Here is a 15,138-nt window from a genome sequence, read left to right as displayed (position 1 = left end):
CCCCCATCCTGACCTCTGCTGCTGTCGTTTAGCATACATCCAGTCAGCTCATCTCTGAGGTCCATCTTGTGTCGCTGTCGGTCCTGACATTTGCTGGATGCAGTATTTCCGCTGTCTCCTGCATCTTCACCATCATCTGGATCTGCTGCTCCAGGTAACGTGGAAGGTTTGGTGTGCGCTGTGTTACCCGTGTGTTTGGTGCGCGCGGTGTTACCCGCGTGTTTGGTGCGCGCTGTTACCCGTGTGTTTAGTGCGCGCTGTTACCCGAGTGTTTGGTGCGCGCTGTGTTACCCGCGTATTTGGTGCACGTTGTGTTACCCGTGTGTTTAGTGCGCGCTGTTACCCGAGTGTTTGGTGCGCGCTGTGTTACCCGCGTGTTTAGTGCGCGCTGTTACCCGAGTGTTTGGTGCGCGCTGTGTTACCCGTGTGTTTCGTGCGCGCTGTTACCCGAGTGTTTGGTGCGCGCTGTGTTACCCGTGTGTTTGGTGCGCGCTGTTACCCGCGTGTTTGGTGCGCGCTGTGTTACCCGCGTGTTTGGTGCGCGCTGTTACCCGCGTGTTTGGTGCACGTTGTGTTACCCGCGTGTTCGGTGCGCACTGACGTGTTACGTGTGATGCTTTCTTTGGGGACAGGAAGCTGCTGGTGAACCCCACATTGCAGATCCACGTGAACCTGTTGGTGGCCGTGCTCCTTCTGGACCTGACCTTCCTTCTGAGCGCTGTGTCAGGCGCATTCCCGGAGCGCAGCAGCCTTTGTGTCGGCTCTGCAGCTGCTCTGCACTTTGCTTTCCTCTGCACTTTCTCCTGGATGGCCGTTGAAGGCTTCAATCTCTACCGTTTGGTGGTGCAGGTGTTCCCCACTTCCTCAGTCACCACTATAAAGCTGGCCCTGGTGGGCTGGGGTGAGTCCTCGCCGTGTGTCTTCCAGTCTTTGCCTGTTAGGTGGGGATGCTGAGGGTTGTGGTGTCTTTGGCAGGGGTCCCGCTCCTTGTTGTGGCGATGGTGACGGTGATCGATCAGGAGAGTTATGGGGTTTATGACATCAAGGTGGAGAGACCATCATCCCCCAACTCCACCGCCTCTATGTAAGTTCCCCTGTCACCGTCATGGCCGACACCTCGTCAGCTTCTCGCTTACATTTCTGTTCTGTGTTTTCTCGTAGCTGTTGGATGACAAAGCCGATCGTCCACCAGGTGCTGAACCTGAGCTTCTGTGCCGTCATCCTCCTGTTTAACGCCGCTATGATGGTGGCCATGATCCGCAGCGTCCTGAGACTCTCCGCGCACACGCGAGCACAGAAGAAGCGCCATTGTGTCACTCTGCTTGGGCTCAGCTGCATGTTGGGGCTGCCGTGGGGCCTGGCCTTCTTCTCATATGGAGCCCTGTACCTGGTGGCCCAGTATCTCTTCAGCATCCTGAACACCCTGCAAGGTGAGCGAACCACGATGTCCCCACAGACAACGCCTTGTGGTTGGTGGCATGATACCACCTCTGAGATCGCTCCACGTGATGCAGATCACTGGTCAGATGTCCCACAGCCCCACGTGATGGAGATCACTGGTCAGATGTCTGATCACCCCACGTGATGGAGATCACTGGTCAGATGTCTGATCACCCCACGTGATGGAGATCACTGGTCAGATGTCTGATGACCCCACGTGATGGAGATTACTGGTCAGATGTCTGATGACCCCACGTGATGGAGATTACTGGTCAGATGTCCCACAGCCTCACGTGATGGAGATCACTGGTCAGATGTCCCACAGCCTCACGTGATGGAGATCACTGGTCAGATGTCCCACAGCCCCACGTGATGGAGATCACTGGTCAGATGTCTGATCACCCCACGTGATGGAGATTACTGGTCAGATGTCCCACAGCCTCACGTGATAGAGATTACTGGTCAGATGTCTGACCGCCCCACGTGATGCAGATCACTGGTCAGATGTCCCACAGCCCCACATGATGGAGATCACTGGTCAAATGTCTGATCACCCCACGTGATGCAGATCACTGGTCAGATGTCCGACTGCCCCACGTGATGGAGATCACTGGTCAGATGTCCGACTGCCCCACGTGATGCAGATCACTGGTCAGATGTCCCACAGCCCCACATGATGGAGATCACTGGTCAGATGTCTGATCACCCCACGTGATGCAGATCACTGGTCAGATGTCCGACTGCCCCACGTGATGGAGATCACTGGTCAGATGTCTGACCGCCCCACGTGATGCAGATCACTGGTCAGATGTCCCACAGCCCCACGTGATGGAGATCACTGGTCAGATGTCTGACCGCCCCACGTGATGCAGATCACTGGTCAGATGTCCCACAGCCCCACATGATGGAGATCACTGGTCAGATGTCCCACAGCCCCACATGATGGAGATCACTGGTCAGATGTCCGACTGCCCCACGTGATGGAGATTACTGGTCAGATGTCTGACCGCCCCACGTGATGCAGATCACTGGTCAGATGTCCCACAGCCCCACATGATGGAGATCACTGGTCAGATGTCTGACCGCCCCACGTGATGCAGATCACTGGTCAGATGTCCCACAGCCCCACGTGATGGAGATCACTGGTCAGATGTCCCACAGCCCCACGTGATGGAGATCACTGGTCAGATGTCCCACAGCCCCACGTGATGGAGATCACTGGTCAGATGTCTGACCGCCCCACGCGATGGAGATTACTGGTCAGATGTCTGACCGCCCCACGTGATGCAGATCACTGGTCAGATGTCCCACAGCCCCACATGATGGAGATCACTGGTCAGATGTCTGATCACCCCACGTGATGCAGATCACTGGTCAGATGTCCGACTGCCCCACGTGATGGAGATCACTGGTCAGATGTCCGACTGCCCCACGTGATGCAGATCACTGGTCAGATGTCCCACAGCCCCACATGATGGAGATCACTGGTCAGATGTCTGATCACCCCACGTGATGCAGATCACTGGTCAGATGTCCGACTTCCCCACGTGATGCAGATCACTGGTCAGATGTCCCACAGCCCCACGTGATGGAGATCACTGGTCAGATGTCCGACTGCCCCACGTGATGGAGATCACTGGTCAGATGTCTGACCGCCCCACGTGATGGAGATCACTGGTCAGATGTCCCACAGCCCCACGTGATGGAGATCACTGGTCAGATGTCCCACAGCCCCACATGATGGAGATCACTGGTCAGATGTCCCACAGCCCCACATGATGGAGATCACTGGTCAGATGTCCCACAGCCCCACGTGATGGAGATCACTGGTCAGATGTCCCACAGCCCCACATGATGGAGATCACTGGTCAGATGTCCCACAGCCCAACGTGATGGAGATCACTGGTCATATGTCCCACAGCCCCACGTGATGGAGATCACTGGTCAGATGTCCGACTGCCCCACGTGATGGAGATCACTGGTCAGATGTCCCACAGCCCCACGTGATGGAGATCACTGGTCAGATGTCTGATCACCCCATGTGATGGAGATTACTGGTCAGATGTCCCACAGCCCCACGTGATGGAGATCACTGGTCAGATGTCTGACCGCCCCACGCGATGGAGATCACTGGTCAGATGTCTGACCGCCCCACGTGATGCAGATCACTGGTCAGATGTCTGACCGCCCCACGCGATGGAGATTACTGGTCAGATGTCTGACCGCCCCACGTGATGCAGATCACTGGTCAGATGTCCCACAGCCCCACGTGATGGAGATCACTGGTCAGATGTCCGACTGCCCCACGTGATGGAGATCACTGGTCAGATGTCTGACCGCCCCACGTGATGGAGATCACTGGTCAGATGTCCCACAGCCCCACGTGATGGAGATCACTGGTCAGATGTCCCACAGCCCCACGTGATGGAGATCACGGGTTAGATGTCTGATCACCCCACGTGATGCAGATCACTGGTCAGATGTCTGATCACCCCACGTGATGGAGATTACTGGTCAGATGTCCCACAGCCCCACGTGATGGAGATTACTGGTCAGATGTCTGACCGCCCCACGTGATGGAGATCACTGGTCAGATCTCCCACAGCCTCACGTGATGGAGATCACTGGTCAGGTGTCCCACAGCCCCACGTGATGGAGATTACTGGTCAGATGTCCGACTGCCCCACGTGATGGAGATTACTGGTCAGATGTCCGACTGCCCCACGTGATGGAGATTACTGGTCAGATGTCCGACTGCCCCACGTGATGGAGATTACTGGTCAGATGTCCGACCGCCCCACGTGATGGAGATCACTGGTCAAATGTCCCACAGCCCCACGTGATGGAGATCACTAGTCAGATGTCCCACAGCCCCACGTGATGGAGATCACTAGTCAGATGTCCCACAGCCCCACGTGATGGAGATCACTGGTCAGATGTCCCACAGCCCCACGTGATGCAGATCACTGGTCAGATGTCCCACAGCCCCACGTGATGGAGATTACTGGTCAGATGTCCCACAGCCCCACGTGATGGAGATCACTGGTCAGATGTCCCACAGCCCCACGTGATGGAGATTACTGGTCAGATGTCTGACCGCCCCACGTGATGCAGATCACTGGTCAGATGTCCCACAGCCCCACGTGATGGAGATCACTGGTCAGATGTCCGACTGCCCCACGTGATGGAGATCACTGGTCAGATGTCCCACAGCCCCACGTGATGGAGATCACTGGTCAGATGTCCCACAGCCCCACGTGATGGAGATCACTGGTCAGATGTCTGATCACCCCATGTGATGGAGATTACTGGTCAGATGTCTGACCGCCCCACGCAATGGAGATTACTGGTCAGATGTCTGACCGCCCCACGTGATGCAGATCACTGGTCAGATGTCCCACAGCCCCACGTGATGGAGATCACTGGTCAGATGTCCGACTGCCCCACGTGATGGAGATCACTGGTCAGATGTCTGACCGCCCCACGTGATGGAGATCACTGGTCAGATGTCCCACAGCCCCACGTGATGCAGATCACTGGTCAGATGTCCGACCACCCCACGTGATGGAGATCACTGGTCAGATGTCCCACAGCCCCACATGATGGAGATCACTGGTCAGATGTCCGACCACCCCACGCGATGGAGATTACTGGTCAGATGTCCGACTGCCCCACATGATGGAGATTACTGGTCAGATGTCCCACAGCCCCACGTGATGGAGATCACTGGTCAGATCTCCCACAGCCTCACGTGATGGAGATCACTGGTCAGATGTCTGACCGCCCCACGCGATGGAGATTACTGGTCAGATGTCCAACTGCCCCACGTGATGGAGATTACTGGTCAGATGTCCGACCGCCCCACGTGATGGAGATTACTGGTCAAATGCCCCACGTGATGGAGATCACTGGTCAGATGTCCCACAGCCCCACGTGATGGAGATTACTGGTCAGATGTCCGACCGCCCCACGTGATGGAGATTACTGGTCAGATGTCCGACCGCCCCACGTGATGGAGATCACTGGTCAGGTGTCCCACAGTCTCACGTGATGGAGATCACTGGTCAGATGTCCGACCGCCCCACGTGATGGAGATCACTGGTCAGATGTCCGACCGCCCCATGTGATGGAGATCACTGGTCAGATGTCCGACCGCCCTACGTGATGGAGATCACTGGCCAGATGTCCGACCGCCCCATGTGATGGATATCACTGGTCAGATGTCCCACAGCCCAACGTGATGGAGATCACTGGTCAGATGTCCCACAGTCTCACATGATGGAGATCACTGGTCAGATGTCCCACAGCCTCACGTGATGGAGATCACTGGTCAGATGTCCCACAGCCCCACGTGATGGAGATCACTGGTCAGTGCTCCCACAGCCTCACGTGATGGAAATCACTGGTCAGACGTAGGACCACCCCTTGTGATGGAGATCACTGGTCAGATGTCTGACCACCCCACGTGATGGAGATCACTGGTCAGATGTCCGACAGCCCCAGGTGACAGAAATCACTAGTCAGATGTCTGACCACCCCACGTGATGGAGATCAGTAGTCAGATGTCCCACAGCCCCACGTGATGTAGATTACTGGTCAGATGTCCGACCACCCCATGTGACGGAAATCACTGGTCAGACGTAGGACCACCCCATGTGACGGAAATCACTGGTCAGACGTAGGACCACCCCACTTGATGGAGATTACTGATCAGATGTCCGACCGCCCCACGTGATGGAAATCACTGGTCAGATGTAGGACCACCCCACGTGATGGAGATTACTGATCAGATGTCCGGCCGCCCCACGTGATGGAAATCACTGGTCAGATGTAGGACCACCCCACGTGATGGAGATCACTGGTCAGACGTAGGACCACCCCACGTGATGGAGATCACTGGTCAGACGTAGGACCACCACACGTGATGGAGATCACTGGTCAGATGTAGGACCACCCCACGTGATGGAGATCACTGGTCAGATGTCCGGCCGCCCCAGGTGACAGAAATCACTAGTCAGATGTCCGACCACCCCACGTGATGGAGATCAGTAGTCAGATGTCCCACAGCCCCACGTGATGTAGATTACTGGTCAGATGTCCGACCACCCCAGGTGACGGAAATCACTGGTCAGATGTAGGACCACCCCACGTGATGGAGATTACTGATCAGATGTCCGACCGCCCCATGTGACGGAAATCACTGGTCAGATGTAGGACCACCCCACGTGATGGAGATTACTGGTCAGATGTCCGACCACCCCAGGTGACGGAAATCACTGGTCAGATGTAGGACCACCCCATGTGACGGAAATCACTGGTCAGACGTAGGACCACCCCACGTGATGGAGATTACTGATCAGATGTCCGACCGCCCCATGTGACGGAAATCACTGGTCAGACGTAGGACCGCCCCATGACAGAGATCACTGGTCGGAAGTCCGACCGCCCCCTCACAGAGATCACTATATATAGAGCAGCACAGGGGGCTCAGTGCTGACCACTGAGCCCCCTGTGTTGCACTATATATAGTACAGTGCTAACCACTAAGGCCCCATGCTGCTCTATATATAGTACAGTGCTGACCACTGAGCCCCCTGTGCTGCTCTATATATAGTACAGTGCTGACTACTGAGCCCCCTGTGCTGCTCTATATATAGTACAGTGCTGACCACTGAGCCCCCTGTGCTGCTCTATATATAGTACAGTGCTAACCACTAAGGCCCCATGCTGCTCTATATATAGTACAGTGCTAACCACTAAGGCCCCATGCTGCTCTATATATAGTACAGTGCTAACCACTAAGGCCCCATGCTGCTCTATATATAGTACAGTGCTGACCACTGAGCCCCCTGTGCTGCTCTATATATAGTACAGTGCTGACCACTGAGCCCCCTGTGCTGCTCTATATATAGTACAGTGCTGACCACTGAGCCCCCTGTGCTGCTCTATGTATAGTACAGTGCTGACCACTGAGCCCCCTGTGCTGCTCTATATATAGTACAGTGCTAACCACTAAGGCCCCATGCTGCTCTATATATAGTACAGTGCTAACCACTAAGGCCCCATGCTGCTCTATATATAGTACAGTGCTAACCACTAAGGGCCCATGCTGCTCTATATATAGTACAGTGCTGACCACTGAGCCCCCTGTGCTGCTCTATATATAGTACAGTGCTGACCACTGAGCCCCCTGTGCTGCTCTATATATAGTACAGTGCTGACCACTGAGCCCCCTGTGCTGCTCTATATATAGTACAGTGCTAACCACTAAGGCCCCATGCTGCTCTATATATAGTACAGTGCTAACCACTAAGGCCCCATGCTGCTCTATATATATAGTACAGTGCTAACCACTAAGGCCCCATGCTGCTCTATATATAGTACAGTGCTGACCACTGAGCCCCCTGTGCTGCTCTATATATAGTACCGTGCTAACCACTAAGGCCCCATGCTGCTCTATATATAGTACAGTGCTAACCACTAAGGCCCCATGCTGCTCTATATATAGTACAGTGCTAACCACTAAGGCTCCATGCTGCTCTATATATAGTACAGTGCTGACCACTGAGCCCCCTGTGCTGCTCTATATATAGTACCGTGCTAACCACTAAGGCCCCATGCTGCTCTATATATAGTACAGTGCTAACCACTAAGGCCCCATGCTGCTCTATATATAGTACAGTGCTGACCACTGAGCCCCCTGTGCTGCTCTATATATAGTACAGTGCTAACCACTAAGGCTCCATGCTGCTCTATATATAGTACAGTGCTAACCACTAAGGCTCCATGCTGCTCTATATATAGTACAGTGCTAACCACTAAGGCTCCATGCTGCTCTATATATAGTACAGTGCTAACCACTAAGGCCCCATGCTGCTCTATATATAGTACAGTGCTAACCACTAAGGCTCCATGCTGCTCTATATATAGTACCGTGCTAACCACTAAGGCCCCATGCTGCTCTATATATAGTACAGTGCTAACCACTAAGGCCCCATGCTGCTCTATATATAGTACAGTGCTGACCACTGAGCCCCCTGTGCTGCTCTATATATAGTACCGTGCTAACCACTAAGGCCCCATGCTGCTCTATATATAGTACAGTGCTAACCACTAAGGCCCCATGCTGCTCTATATATAGTACAGTGCTAACCACTAAGGCTCCATGCTGCTCTATATATAGTACAGTGCTAACCACTAAGGCCCCATGCTGCTCTATATATAGTACAGTGCTAACCACTAAGGCTCCATGCTGCTCTATATATAGTACCGTGCTAACCACTAAGGCCCCATGCTGCTCTATATATAGTACAGTGCTAACCACTAAGGCCCCATGCTGCTCTATATATAGTACAGTGCTGACCACTGAGCCCCCTGTGCTGCTCTATATATAGTACAGTGCTGACCACTAAGGCTCCATGCTGCTCTATATATAGTACAGTGCTGACCACTAAGGCTCCATGCTGCTCTATATATAGTACCGTGCTAACCACTAAGGCTCCATGCTGCTCTATATATAGTACAGTGCTAACCACTAAGGCCCCATGCTGCTCTATATATAGTACAGTGCTAACCACTAAGGCTCCATGCTGCTCTATATATAGTACAGTGCTAACCACTAAGGCCCCATGCTGCTCTATATATAGTACAGTGCTGACCACTAAGGCTCCATGCTGCTCTATATATAGTACAGTGCTAACCACTGAGCCCCCTGTGCTGCTCTATATATAGTACAGTGCTAACCACTAAGGCTCCATGCTGCTCTATATATAGTACAGTGCTAACCACTAAGGCCCCATGCTGCTCTATATATAGTACAGTGCTAACCACTAAGGCTCCATGCTGCTCTATATATAGTACAGTGCTAACCACTAAGGCTCCATGCTGCTCTATATATAGTACCGTGCTAACCACTAAGGCCCCATGCTGCTCTATATATAGTACCGTGCTAACCACTAAGGCTCCATGCTGCTCTATATATAGTACAGTGCTAACCACTAAGGCCCCATGCTGCTCTATATATAGTACAGTGCTAACCACTAAGGCTCCATGCTGCTCTATATATAGTACAGTGCTAACCACTAAGGCCCCATGCTGCTCTATATATAGTACAGTGCTAACCACTAAGGCCCCATGCTGCTCTATATATAGTACAGTGCTAACCACTAAGGCCCCATGCTGCTCTATATATAGTACAGTGCTAACCACTAAGGCTCCATGCTGCTCTATATATAGTACAGTGCTGACCACTGAGCCCCCTGTGCTGCTCTATATATAGTACAGTGCTAACCACTAAGGCTCCATGCTGCTCTATATATAGTACAGTGCTAACCACTAAGGCCCCATGCTGCTCTATATATAGTACCGTGCTAACCACTAAGGCCCCATGCTGCTCTATATATAGTACAGTGCTAACCACTAAGGCTCCATGCTGCTCTATATATAGTACAGTGCTAACCACTAAGGCTCCATGCTGCTCTATATATAGTACAGTGCTAACCACTAAGGCCCCATGCTGCTCTATATATAGTACCGTGCTAACCACTAAGGCCCCATGCTGCTCTATATATAGTACAGTGCTAACCACTAAGGCTCCATGCTGCTCTATATATAGTACAGTGCTAACCACTAAGGCTCCATGCTGCTCTATATATAGTACAGTGCTAACCACTAAGGCCCCATGCTGCTCTATATATAGTACAGTGCTAACCACTAAGGCTCCATGCTGCTCTATATATAGTACAGTGCTAACCACTAAGGCTCCATGCTGCTCTATATATAGTACAGTGCTGACCACTGAGCCCCCTGTGCTGCTCTATATATAGTACAGTGCTAACCACTAAGGCCCCATGCTGCTCTATATATAGTACAGTGCTGACCACTAAGGCCCCATGCTGCTCTATATATAGTACCGTGCTAACCACTAAGGCTCCATGCTGCTCTATATATAGTACAGTGCTAACCACTAAGGCCCCATGCTGCTCTATATATAGTACAGTGCTAACCACTAAGGCCCCATGCTGCTCTATATATAGTACAGTGCTAACCACTAAGGCCCCATGCTGCTCTATATATAGTACCGTGCTAACCACTAAGGCCCCATGCTGCTCTATATATAGTACAGTGCTAACCACTAAGGCCCCATGCTGCTCTATATATAGTACAGTGCTGACCACTGAGCCCCCTGTGCTGCTCTATATATAGTACAGTGCTAACCACTAAGGCTCCATGCTGCTCTATATACAGTACAGTGCTAACCACTAAGGCCCCATGCTGCTCTATATATAGTACAGTGCTAACCACTAAGGCCCCATGCTGCTCTATATATAGTACAGTGCTAACCACTAAGGCCCCATGCTGCTCTATATATAGTACAGTGCTAACCACTAAGGCCCCATGCTGCTCTATATATAGTACAGTGCTGACCACTGAGCCCCCTGTGCTGCTCTATATATAGTACAGTGCTAACCACTAAGGCCCCATGCTGCTCTATATATAGTACAGTGCTAACCACTAAGGCCCCATGCTGCTCTATATATAGTACAGTGCTAACCACTAAGGCTCCATGCTGCTCTATATATAGTACAGTGCTAACCACTAAGGCTCCATGCTGCTCTATATATAGTACAGTGCTAACCACTAAGGCCCCATGCTGCTCTATATATAGTACAGTGCTAACCACTAAGGCTCCATGCTGCTCTATATATAGTACAGTGCTAACCACTAAGGCTCCATGCTGCTCTATATATAGTACAGTGCTAACCACTAAGGCCCCATGCTGCTCTATATATAGTACAGTGCTAACCACTAAGGCCCCATGCTGCTCTATATATAGTACAGTGCTAACCACTAAGGCTCCATGCTGCTCTATATATAGTACAGTGCTAACCACTAAGGCCCCATGCTGCTCTATATATAGTACAGTGCTGACCACTGAGCCCCCTGTGCTGCTCTATATATAGTACAGTGCTAACCACTAAGGCTCCATGCTGCTCTATATATAGTACAGTGCTAACCACTAAGCCCCCTGTGCTGCTCTATATATAGTACCGTGCTAACCACTAAGGCCCCATGCTGCTCTATATATAGTACAGTGCTAACCACTAAGGGCCCATGCTGCTCTATATATAGTACAGTGCTAACCACTGAGCCCCCTGTGCTGCTCTATATATAGTACAGTGCTAACCACTAAGGCCCCATGCTGCTCTATATATAGTACAGTGCTAACCACTAAGGCTCCATGCTGCTCTATATATAGTACCGTGCTAACCACTAAGGCCCCATGCTGCTCTATATATAGTACCGTGCTAACCACTAAGGCCCCATGCTGCTCTATATATAGTACAGTGCTAACCACTAAGGCTCCATGCTGCTCTATATATAGTACCGTGCTAACCACTAAGGCTCCATGCTGCTCTATATATAGTACAGTGCTAACCACTAAGGCCCCATGCTGCTCTATATATAGTACAGTGCTGACCACTGAGCCCCCTGTGCTGCTCTATATATAGTACAGTGCTAACCACTAAGGCCCCATGCTGCTCTATATATAGTACAGTGCTAACCACTAAGGCCCCATGCTGCTCTATATATAGTACAGTGCTGACCACTAAGGCTCCATGCTGCTCTATATATAGTACAGTGCTAACCACTAAGGCCCCATGCTGCTCTATATATAGTACCGTGCTAACCACTAAGGCCCCATGCTGCTCTATATATAGTACCGTGCTAACCACTAAGGCCCCATGCTGCTCTATATATAGTACAGTGCTAACCACTAAGGCCCCATGCTGCTCTATATATAGTACCGTGCTAACCACTAAGGCCCCATGCTGCTCTATATATAGTACAGTGCTAACCACTAAGGCTCCATGCTGCTCTATATATAGTACCGTGCTAACCACTAAGGCTCCATGCTGCTCTATATACAGTATAGTACAATGGAAACCACTGAGTCCCTGTGCCACTCTACACATAGTACACTGCTGCCCAACAAGCCGCTTTATATATAGTACATTGCCACTGAGCCCTGTGCTGCTCTATATATAGTACAGTGCTAACCACTGAGACCCCGTGCTGCTCTATATATAGTACAGGGGTAACCACTGAGCCCCGTGCTGCTCTATATATAGTACAGGGGTAACCACTGAGCCCCGTGCTGCTCTATATATAGTGCAGGGGTAACCACTGAGCCCCGTGCTGCTCTATATATAGTACAGGGGTAACCACTGAGCCCCGTGCTACTCTATATATAGTACAGGGGTAACCACTGAGCTCCCTCGCTGCTCTACAGATAATACAGGGGTAACCACTGAGCCCCGTGCTGCTCTATATATAGTACAGTGCTAACCACTGAGCTCCCTCGCTGCTCTACAGATAATACAGGGGTAACCACTGAGCCCCGTGCTGCTCTATATATAGTACAGTGCTAACCACTGAGCTCCCTCGCTGCTCTACAGATAATACAGGGGTAACCACTGAGCCCCGTGCTGCTCTCTATATAGTACAGTGCTAACCACTGAGCTCCCTCGCTGCTCTACAGATAATACAGGGGTAACCACTGAGCCCCGTGCTGCTCTATATATAGTACAGGGGTAACCACTGAGCCCCGTGCTGCTCTATATATAGTACAGGGGTAACCACTGAGCTCCCTCGCTGCTCTACAGATAATACAGGGGTAACCACTGAGCCCCGTGCTGCTCTATATATAGTACAGGGGTAACCACTGAGCTCCCTCGCTGCTCTACAGATAATACAGGGGTAACCACTGAGCTCCCTCGCTGCTCTACAGATAATACAGGGGTAACCACTGAGCCCCTTGCTGCTCTACAGATAATACAGGGGTAACCACTGAGCCCCGTGCTGCTCTATATATAGTACAGGGGTAACCACTGAGCCCCGTGCTGCTCTACAGATAATACAGGGGTAACCACTGAGCTCCCTCGCTGCTCTACAGATAATACAGGGGTAACCACTGAGCTCCCTCGCTGCTCTACAGATAATACAGGAGTAACCACTGAGCCCCGTGCTGCTCTATATATAGTACAGTGGTAACCACTGAGCTCCCGTGCATACACTGTGTATATCCATAGGTGATGTGTGCTCCCAGTAACCCCGCTGTGCTTTCCCCCCTCAGGTCTCTTCATCCTCTTGTGGTACTGTGCTTTGTCACAATCTTCTGCTAAGGAACGATCCCACTCCTCAGACTGTACGAGCGCCTCGCCCCTGGCCCCCCAATCCCCCAGCAGCGAGGACAAGACACTCCTCAGATGATGGGGGTCAGCGGGAGCCGCTCCTGCCCCTCTCCCCACCACAAGCACTTTATATGGATGGTAGCACTGGAGCTCGGCCAGAGACCTGCGGGCCAGCCATAGCCAGAGACCTGCGGGCCAGCCAGAGCCAGAGACCTGCGGGCCAGCCATAGCCAGAGACCTGCGGGCCAGCCATAGCCAGAGACCTGCGGGCCAGCCATAGCCAGAGACCTGCGGGCCAGCCAGACCCAGAGACCTGCGGGCCAGGTGTGAACTGTGCCTAGTATAAACTGTGGGGGCCACAGCTATGGAACTGCAGACACCGCAAGCGAGAGCCCCCCGATGCCATCAGATACGAGGACACCCACAGACGGAGGGGTCAGGGCGGGGAGGACTCTAGAGGAGGGCATGGTCAGGGCAGGCAGGACACCCAAGAGGCCCAAGAACACCCCAAGAGGCCCAAGGACACCCCAAGAGGCCCAAGGACACCCCAAGAGGAAGGGGTCAGGGCGGGGTGGACTCTAGAGGAGGGCATGGTCAGGGCAGGCAGGACACCCAAAGAGGAAGAGGTCAGGGCAGGGAGGACACTCCAAGAGGCCCAAGGACACCCCAAGAGGGCGCGATCCAGGCGGAGAGGACACTAGAACAGGGTGCAATTGGGCAGAGAGGACACAGTCTGGGCGGGTAAGGCACCCGAAAAAGGCGCGGTCCGAGCGGAGAGGACACCAGAGCAGGGTGCAGTCCGGGCGGAGAGGACACCAGAGCAGGGTGCAGTCTGGGCAGAGAGGACACCAGAGGATGGCGCGTCCTGGGCAGAGAGGACACCAGAGGATGGCGCGGTCCGGGCGGAGAGGACACCAGAGGATGGCGCGGTCCGGGCGGAGAGGACACCAGAGGAGGGCACGTCCTGGGCAGAGAGGACACCAGAGGACGGCACGTCCTGGGCAGAGAGGACACCAGAGGAGGGCAGAGTCTAGACGGGGAGGACGCAGACAGGTCGTGGGGGACGCAGACAGGTCGGGGAGGACGCAGACAGGTCGTGGGGGACGCAGACATGGCGGGGAGGACGCAGACAGGGCGGGGAGGACGCAGACAGGGCGGGGAGGACGCAGTCCGGGAGGGGAGGACGCAGTCCGGGCGGGGAGGACGCAGTCCGGGCGGGGAGGACGCAGTCCGGGAGGGGAGGACGCAGTCCGGGAGGGGAGGACGCAGTCCGAGAGGGGAGGACACAGTCCGAGAGGGGAGGATAGTCGCTGTCTTCTGCCATCACGCAGTACATACGCTGGACCTTTCACAGTTCATGGCTCTTCTGTATATATAATCCTACAAGGAAAAACGTACAATAAACTAATATAAAAGGTAATTAAATAATTTAGAAAAGAAAAGGTTAAAAAATTGTGAGAGGTCAGAAGATGGCGCCACCTTCCCCCTACACCCAACAATGTGC

General features: G+C 52.8%; 1 protein-coding gene across 1 annotated transcript in view; it reads left to right on the top strand.

The window, feature by feature from the left end:
• Window positions 1–14,757, top strand: part of LOC142254929 (adhesion G-protein coupled receptor G1-like) — a 100,915-nt gene extending 86,158 nt beyond the window's left edge. The window contains 5 exon segments of the mRNA XM_075326293.1: window positions 33–154; window positions 633–901; window positions 976–1,084; window positions 1,162–1,430; window positions 13,577–14,757. Coding sequence (XP_075182408.1) covers window positions 33–154; window positions 633–901; window positions 976–1,084; window positions 1,162–1,430; window positions 13,577–13,713 — 906 coding nt within the window. The 3' untranslated portion in view covers window positions 13,714–14,757.
• The last annotated feature ends 381 nt before the right edge of the window (window positions 14,758–15,138 follow it).

Source organism: Anomaloglossus baeobatrachus, chromosome 10 (assembly GCF_048569485.1).
Source record: "Anomaloglossus baeobatrachus isolate aAnoBae1 chromosome 10, aAnoBae1.hap1, whole genome shotgun sequence".
Lineage (NCBI taxonomy): Eukaryota > Metazoa > Chordata > Amphibia > Anura > Aromobatidae > Anomaloglossus > Anomaloglossus baeobatrachus.
Note: the sequence above shows the minus strand (reverse complement) of the source record. Positions and strands in the feature narration are given on the sequence as shown.